Source organism: Paroedura picta, chromosome 5, assembly GCF_049243985.1.
Source record: "Paroedura picta isolate Pp20150507F chromosome 5, Ppicta_v3.0, whole genome shotgun sequence".
Taxonomy (NCBI): Eukaryota; Metazoa; Chordata; class Lepidosauria; order Squamata; family Gekkonidae; genus Paroedura; species Paroedura picta.
Genome location: NC_135373.1, coordinates 17,495,731 through 17,503,637, shown reverse-complemented (window position 1 = coordinate 17,503,637; position 7,907 = coordinate 17,495,731). Strand labels below are relative to the sequence as shown.

Below are 7,907 nucleotides of genomic sequence, written 5' to 3'. Positions count from 1 at the left end.
TTGTTCTCACAGAACAGCTCTCTTTGAGGTCTCTCAGCCCCACCTACCTCACAGGGTGTTCGCACTGAGCGCGATGTTGCAGAAATTTAACATTTAACATGCTGGGGGGGGTGGTGGTGGTGGTGGTTTCTTCTTAAAACTGGGGGGCTCTGAGTGATCAAGAGCTCCTTTGAGACCAAAAAGAGTTTCAGGGACTCAGAAAACCTTTATTGGCATACATAATTTTAGGGCAGAGCCAGCATGGTGTTGTGCTTAAGAGTAACTAACTCTTACCTGGCGTACCAGGTTCGATTCCCCACTTCTCCTCTACATGCAGCCAGCTGGATAACCTTGGGCCAGTCACAGTTCTCTTAGAACTGTTCTTGCTGAGCAGTTCTCTCAGAGCTCTCTCAGCCTCACCTACCTCGTAGGGTGTCTGATGTGGGGAGAGGAAGGAAAAGGTGTTCGTAAGTCACTCTGGGCCTTCTTTGGGCAGTGAAAAGCAGGGTACAAAAACAGCTCTTCTTTCATAATTCCCAGAGAATCACCTCGTTAGGCGAGATCCCAAGGCAACTGTGGGGATCCACTCACACATGCATCTTCCTCCCACACTTGATTCCTTGCTGCTGGCTGTGTGAAGGGGTGCCACTGAATGGGCACTCAGCGCAAACAGACGGCGTGGTGCAGGATCTAGTGCTGCAATGGTTTAACCTGCCACAGCTCATTCTCACATGCGCAATATCCCTTGGTGAACATGCATGTCTGACCCGGCCCTTTCTGAAATGATTCAGCACTCAAGGAGGGAGATGCGGCAGCCCTGAGAACACCTTTCTGCGAGCCAGGCTGGCGCTGAATGTTGTTAAAAGTCCATTAAGTTAGCAGGAAGGGAGAAACCGACGGAGAGAAAAACAGTGTTCCGTGTGGGGCTACATACATCAGAATGCACAGAGCCAGCAAGGACACTATAGGAAGGCTTGTGCGTGGGTGGGAAGGATTTTTTTTTTTTGTGCTAACTCGGAGATCTTCAAGTGCTGCAGGGAAACGGTTGCGCAGGTTACAAAGGCGGATCCGCCCTGCCGGTCTGTGTCAGTTTGAAACACGGTTTTATTATTGTGCTTTCCCCCAGAAAAGAACTCTATTGGAGACCCTTGAAGCCCCTTGCCAAAGGCCATTTGGCCAGATGGGTGGAGAGGGTATGGTTGTTGAGCCGGCTTGAGCTTTGTAGTGTAGACATTCACTTAATGGGGACTGGGCTTTTGATGGTTTTCACTAATTTATGTAAGCTGTCCCGAGTCCACTTGGAAGGAGGAGTGGCTTAAGGTAAAGGTAAAGGTATCCCCTGTGCAAGCACTGAGTCATGTCTGACCCTTGGGGTGACGCCCTCTAGCGTTTTCATGGCAGACTCAATTTGGGGTGGTTTGCCAGTGCCTTCCCCAGTCATTACCGTTTACCCCCCAGCAGCAAGCTGGGTACTCATTTTACCGACCTGGGAAGGATGGAAGGCTGAGTCAACCTTGAGCCGGCTGCTGGGATTGAACTCCCAGCCTCATGGGGGAAGCTTTCAGACGGCTGCCTTACCACTCTGCGCCACAAGAGGCTCCTAGGAGTGGCTTAGAAATCAAATTATAATTTAAAAAATAATAATAAACGCATTAAATCTGCAGTCACCATACAGCTGCATATGGAATGTGAAGTGCAGGGGGGTCAAACTGCGGCCCTCCAGATGTCCATGGACTACAATTCCCATGAGCCCCTGCCAGCGAATGACATCACACTCCGTCGTTGTCGTCCCAGTCCCCCAATGCCAGAAACAGCCCAATGGCCTACTCTGCTGGGCTGGGAGCAGGGCTGGGGCAGGCATCTGCTTCTCAGTCACCCCTGCCATCCCCCAGCACAGTTAGGTGAAAATGAGAGTACTTACCTCTCTGGACTCCAGTCGCTACAGCAAGGAATTTTACAACCAGGCCCCTCCCCTTTCCACCCCCTCCAGGCCCATCATTGGCAATTTTGGGAGGAGGGGCAGGTTGACATGACCATATATGATCATATCACCTGATAATTTTTAAAATATATAAATTAAAAATTAATTAACTCTCACCCAATTGGAGAAACCCCAGGTCCAACTAGGATCAAAGACAATAAAATCAAATAATAATAAAAACTGAATTAAAAAAAATAAAAAAATAAAATAAAATCAGAGACCAGTAGCACCTTTAAGACCAACAGAGATTTATTCAGGGCGTAAATGCTAATTCAGACCAATACGGCTACCCATTTGAATCTAGGATCAAGGAGAACCGGATTCTAATCCCCCCTCTGCCGCAGAAGCTTGTTGGGTAACCTTGGGTAACCATTCACACCAGCCTACCTCACAGGGTTGTTACAAAGAGCTAAAACAAAAGAAAGGAGAATCTCCTACGCCACTTTGGTTCCCCATTGGGGAAATGGTGGGATAGAAATGAAATTCATAAAATGTAAATAAATAGCTAGTTGCTTTCCATACCCCCTCGAAGCTGATGCTTTAAGAATTTATGAAAATATTGGTGGGCCGAGGGACCCTCCTCTGCTGCAGGCAAATCTCTTAATGACAGAGTCATTTCCCTCCACGCCCCACTCTTTGACTCTTGATGGGCAGTTGCAGGAGCTGGATTTGACCCTAGCTGCTGCAGTTGCCAAATCCTGGTTGAGAAATTCCTGGAGATTTTTTTTTGGGGGGGAGGACCCTGAGGAAGGCTTGGGGCAGTGAGACCCTTTGGCGGGGCAGAATGTCACAGAAACCAACTTCCAAAGTGGCCTTTCTCTCCAGGGGAACTGATCTCTGTCGCATGTAGATCAGTTGTAATCCCAGGAGATTTTAGACAATCTACTAGTCTCCACTCCTGGCCCAAGTTAGGCATAAGGATCTAGGGTTGCCAGCTCCGGGTTGGGAATGCCTGGAGACTTTGGGGGTGGAGCTGGGAGTCAGCAGGATTTAAGATGGGGATGGTGGCGTAGAGCCCACCCTCCAAAGCAGCCATTTTCTCCAGGGGAACTGCCCTCTGTTGCCTGGAGATGAGCTATAATTCCAGGGGATCCCCAGGTGTAGCCTGGGAATTGGCATCCCTATAAGTTACAGCACTGCTGTGACAATTTCCTCTATCTCATAAATTGTCTTGGGAATGAATCAGTGACCCTGGGAATCGTTTGGGAGTGGTGCGTCCAATGAGTTAGGAGGCCTGGCTGTTCTTGGGGTACAGGGCTTGGTGTGTGTGTGTGTCCAGATGCTGAATTGTTGCTGTGGGGAATGGGGTGGGCAGGGTAGCCAGAGGCATGTGTAGGGTTGCCTGGAGGCCTTCTGCCATTACAATTGCTCAACAGACTACACCGATCAGATTAGAGACCGCCGGTCTTATCAGGTCCCCTGGAGAAAATGGCTGCTTCAGAGGGCAGACTCTCTGGCCCTGTACCCTGCTGAGTCCACTACCTTCCCCTCCTTCCCCACACCCCATCCCTCAATTCTTCCATCCCAGGGGTGCCACTAGGGCTGTGGGTTTTGGCCGCGGACTGGAACGGCTGCTTTGGTGGCCAAAGCCCACAACCCTGGTGGCAAGCCGATTACACATTGTAGGTGTGTCATACATACAATATGGGTCTGGTGCTATTTGTGGGTCAGGGAGGCCTGGATGTAGGGGGCTGGAGGCCCTATGTGAGACAATGCCAGATACAAAATTTCAGACCAAGGGGGTTTATAGCTCTCATAGCTAACATGAAATGTTCAGAGAGGATTTGCTATTGTCAGCCTCTGTGTAGCCAGTCTGGGCGGTCCCCCGTCCAAGTCCTCACCAGGCCCCACCCTGCTTAGCTTCTGAGATGAGACAGGGCTAGTATGAATCATCCAGCTCACAGCAGCAGGACCCATTGCAGGTAAATAATCATACAGGTGGGCCACCTGTCCAGCTGTGGCCAAGAGCCAGGTTTATGAGAGTGGGATGAGTTTGGGCCGAAAGCCAAGGCTGGAAGATGACCTAGGATGGCAGCGAGTCAGGAAAACATCCAGAAGGTCTGTGAGGCTAGATCAGCCTGCCAGATCTCCAGGCCATAAATCCAGGCCATCACGGCAAGATCCCAAAATCAGAAATTGCGGGTGCAGAGATGACCAACAAGGGCACAGTTTCCTGGACTGGAGGAAGAGAGAAGGAAGGAAGGAAGGAAGGGTATAAAATCCGGAAACACCCAAGGCGGCAGAGAATGGTCCCCAAAGATGTCCTCTCCTCTCTGGACCGGAGCTGTGGGGGTGCAGGCACATCCTTTATGAAGTGCAAGGGCCACTCAGGGGGTCAGGCAGAAATCTTCCAGGAGAGCTTTCTCTTGAGTGGCTCTGTTATTTTTGCAATTAATAAAAACTGCTGCTTGATTCAAGAACTCTGGCTCTTCTCTCTCTCTCTCTCTCTCTCTCTCTCTCTCTCTCTCTCTCTCTCTCTCTCTCTCTCTCTCTCTCTCTCTCTCTCTCTCTCTCTGAAACCCGAAACTTGACCAGAAGAACCCTGGTCTAAAACGGGTGAGGTTTCGGGAAGAAATCCCGATCGATCCCCTTCCCTCTGATCCCTGACACTCTTAGCATTTATTTTTGACAACAAATGGTGTCTCCATTTGTGAAGGCTCTGCGAGAGAGGAGGAGATGCGCCATAGTTGTGGGGTGCCCTGTAGGGTGCCCTGTAGGGTGACATTTTGTGCTTAGGGGCTGGGTGATCCCAGGGATTGGAGCGGGTGCATATTGAGGCCTGCACTTGGCTCCTAACTTGGGGCTCTCTTGATTCCCGGGTGCTCAGGCCCCCTGACTCTTTGGCCCAGCTGCGTTTGTGTGTGTGTATCAGTGTGTGTGCACTCAAAAGCGAGGCCCTGCCTCTTTGAGGGTGTGATTTGGGGGCAGTGTGGCAGAGGTGTCTTGGCGAGGTCCAGGGATCCCCTGCCCCCCTTCTCCCCCACCTTGGGGAAGGTGAATTCTGCAGTAAAAGGGGTGGGGCTTACTGGTGGGTTGGCGTGTGGGGGGAGTCGCTGCTGATTGGCTGTTGCGCCCTCCCCGGATCAGACAGCAGAGCCGGGAGTCTGGCGTGCTCCGTCCTTCGGCGCCTCACAGCCGTGGGCAGAGTATCCCTGGCTGGGGCACAGGCGGCTCCCTCCTCTCCCCTCTGTCTTGTTCTCTCTCTTTCTCTCTCTTTCTCTCTTTCCCCATCTATCTATCTATCCATCCACCCACCCACCCATCCACTTGTTTGCTCACCAGCCAGCCAGCCAGCCAGCCAGCTAGAAGACCCCTGGAGAGTCTGGATCACCCAGGTTGAGACGGAAAAACCACCAAGATGGGGGTAGGTACCACCCCGACTCTCCCTCTCTGGGCGCGCATGTCCATGTCCGGACTGGTTCTGTTGCCCTCCCCACATCCCTTGCCCCTGGGGTGTCTGTCCATTCCAGCTGGCCCCTGGCCCCTTGACATCCCTGCATCCTTGTGCCACATATGCGTGTCGAGCAATGCCGCCATGTCTGCCCCATATGCGTGTCTAGAGTTGCATGTGCAGGAGAGAGAGAGCTAGATGTATGTGCTTTTTTCAGAGGGGAGGGCGTTCCTGTGTGTCAGCACATCTTTCTCTCTCGCTCTGCCCCCCTGCAGTCGGAAATTTTGCCTGCCTATACACCCCCCCTCCTCCAGATGATGGGAACTGAAACGGAGAGATGCATGTCAGCATTTCCCATGCGTCACATACTGCCCATGTGAATCCTTCCTCACCCTGCGTGTTGGGGGAGAGGGGGGTCAGCTAGCGGATCTCCTGGCTGCCTGTGTGACACGGATCTATAGATGCCTGTGCATGGCATGCAACCGAGGCAGTGGTACCCGTATGTGGCGCCCCCTCCCCCCTTCCAGTAACCTTCTCTTCTCCTCTGCCTCTTCCTTGTGGCCAGGCAATATAACCTCTTCCCCTTGGGCGTAGAGTGGGGGGGACTTCCTCAACCTACCCCAGTTTGTCCAAGTTGCCCCCTCCCCCTCCTTTCTTGATGCTCAGGAAATATTTTTCTCTAGGCAACAGATAAAACCTCATCACTCTTTCTACCGTTCTGGGAACCACAGTCTTGATTTGGGGCGGATAACGTTGCGGACGGCATTTGTCATAGGGTGCGGATGTGAAATGTGGATTGAAGGGCTGAGACGCGCCCCCCCCCGCCCCCCTTTGAGGTTGTGTTGAGGATGGTGTTCTTGGGGAGGGGGTGCCTAGAAGGGATTGGTGATGGTGTGTAGGAGGGGGTGTCTTTGCAAATGGAACATGCTTTTAAGGAAGGGGGGGGAGGACCAAAATTGCAAGGGGGAAACACGAATTAGCAGGGCAATGGTTGAAAAATCCCCCCCCCCAAACAAAAATGTCAGCCAGGATGGCCGGATGGATGGAGAGGCAGGGAAAGAAGATGAGTCATCGGCCACAGAGAAGCCAGAGAGAGAGAGAGAGAGAGAGAGATGGAAACGGGCTGTCCAGAAAAGACCTGGTGTTCAGAAGGGGGGGGGGGGGGATGGCGCTGTGACGGCCCCTCATTGATATTCAAGGGCAGCCCTGTCCTCTGGGGGGCTGCGGCAGCCCAAGGCGGCAGCCCAACCAAGCCTGGGACAACCACGGGGGTTGTGGGGGGGGGATCATCACCAACCCCAAGGTCATCACTCCCCCCAAGACTCTAATTGGAGAAGCGGGGTGGGGGGATCACAGACACCCCCATTGGATCTCTGGCGTCTCTGCTTTGCTAAACTCTGGGCATATATATGTGTTTGGGTGCGTGTGTGTGGGGGGGGTGAACATCTCGTTTGAGAAATCCTATTGAGACGACACCCACCCACCCCCCGTCCAAGAACAGGGAGGGGAGGGATGCGGATCCTCGACGGAAGCGTCATTTTCTGCTCTTGAGGGAGCTGCAGGAATAAATGGGGCGCCCGGAGATGGGGAGGGGGGGCGTTAAGAGAGGCGAGCGGCGGCCGGCCAAAAAGGCCAGCCCCGGGCGTGCTCGGAGGAGGAGGGTGGGACGCGGGCGGCGGGGGGGGGGGGGGAGCATATGGCTCGGGCGAGAGCCGCTAATCCGCCTTCCTTTGCGCGGGGGGGGGGGGGGAGGGGGAGACCCACATCAAAGCGAGGGCGCCTTTGCAGCCGCAGCAGCTGTAACCTTGCGAGGCGCAGGAAGGAGAGAGGGGGGTGGGGGAGGCAATGTGAAAGGGGTCTGCAAGGCAAGCGAAAGGGTGGGATTCCCCCGGGGAGGGGAGAGCTGATGATCTCCCAAAAGTGAAAGCGGCGGGGGGGGGGAAGGCTTCCGTGCCCTCCCCCTCCTCCCTTCCCCCTTAGAATGCCCCCCCTTCCGTTTGCAGACGATTCCTCCCTGCAGTGTTGAAGCCAGGCCTGCTGCCGTCTGCAACGATCAGCCTCCCCCCCTTAAGTCGCCCCCTCCCCTCCATTCCTGCAGGGTCCCCCCTCGCCTTTGCCGCCCCCCTCTTGGTCTTGGGTCCGGGAGGGCGTGGGGGGGGCGCCTATGCACCCTGTCCCCTGCCCTCCTTTCAGGGACCCTCCAAGAGTGAGGAAGGGGTGCGTGGGGGGGCAGCCCTCTTTGCCCTCCATCCCGGCCCCCCCCACCCGTCCTCTATGGGCCGCTGCGGCTGGGGATCGTACTGCAGCACTGGCACGGCGCCAGGTGGCTCTGCCTGCCTTTCGGCGCAACGCTGCAGACGAGGGGGGTGGCGGCTGGTCGGACACTGCTGGGGAGCCCCCCAGCCCAGCCCACCGCATCCCCCGACGTGCGCTTGGTGGGGGATGGCTCCTTGGCGCTGCCCGGGGCTGGAGGCGCTGCGCCATCCTTGTCCCATAGCCGTGCCTATGCGCCACCAGCCTAGCCATGCGTCTCCGGATGCTATCGGTCGGCTAGGT

General features: G+C 54.7%; 1 protein-coding gene across 1 annotated transcript in view; it reads left to right on the top strand.

Moving 5' to 3' along the window:
- Nucleotides 1-5,054: 5,054 nt before the first annotated feature.
- Nucleotides 5,055-7,907, top strand: part of ATP1A3 (ATPase Na+/K+ transporting subunit alpha 3) — a 48,499-nt gene continuing 45,646 nt past the window's right edge. The window contains exon 1 of the mRNA XM_077336708.1: nucleotides 5,055-5,324. Within this exon, the coding sequence (XP_077192823.1) occupies nucleotides 5,319-5,324 (6 nt within the window). The 5' untranslated portion in view covers nucleotides 5,055-5,318. The remainder of the gene's footprint in view (nucleotides 5,325-7,907) is intronic.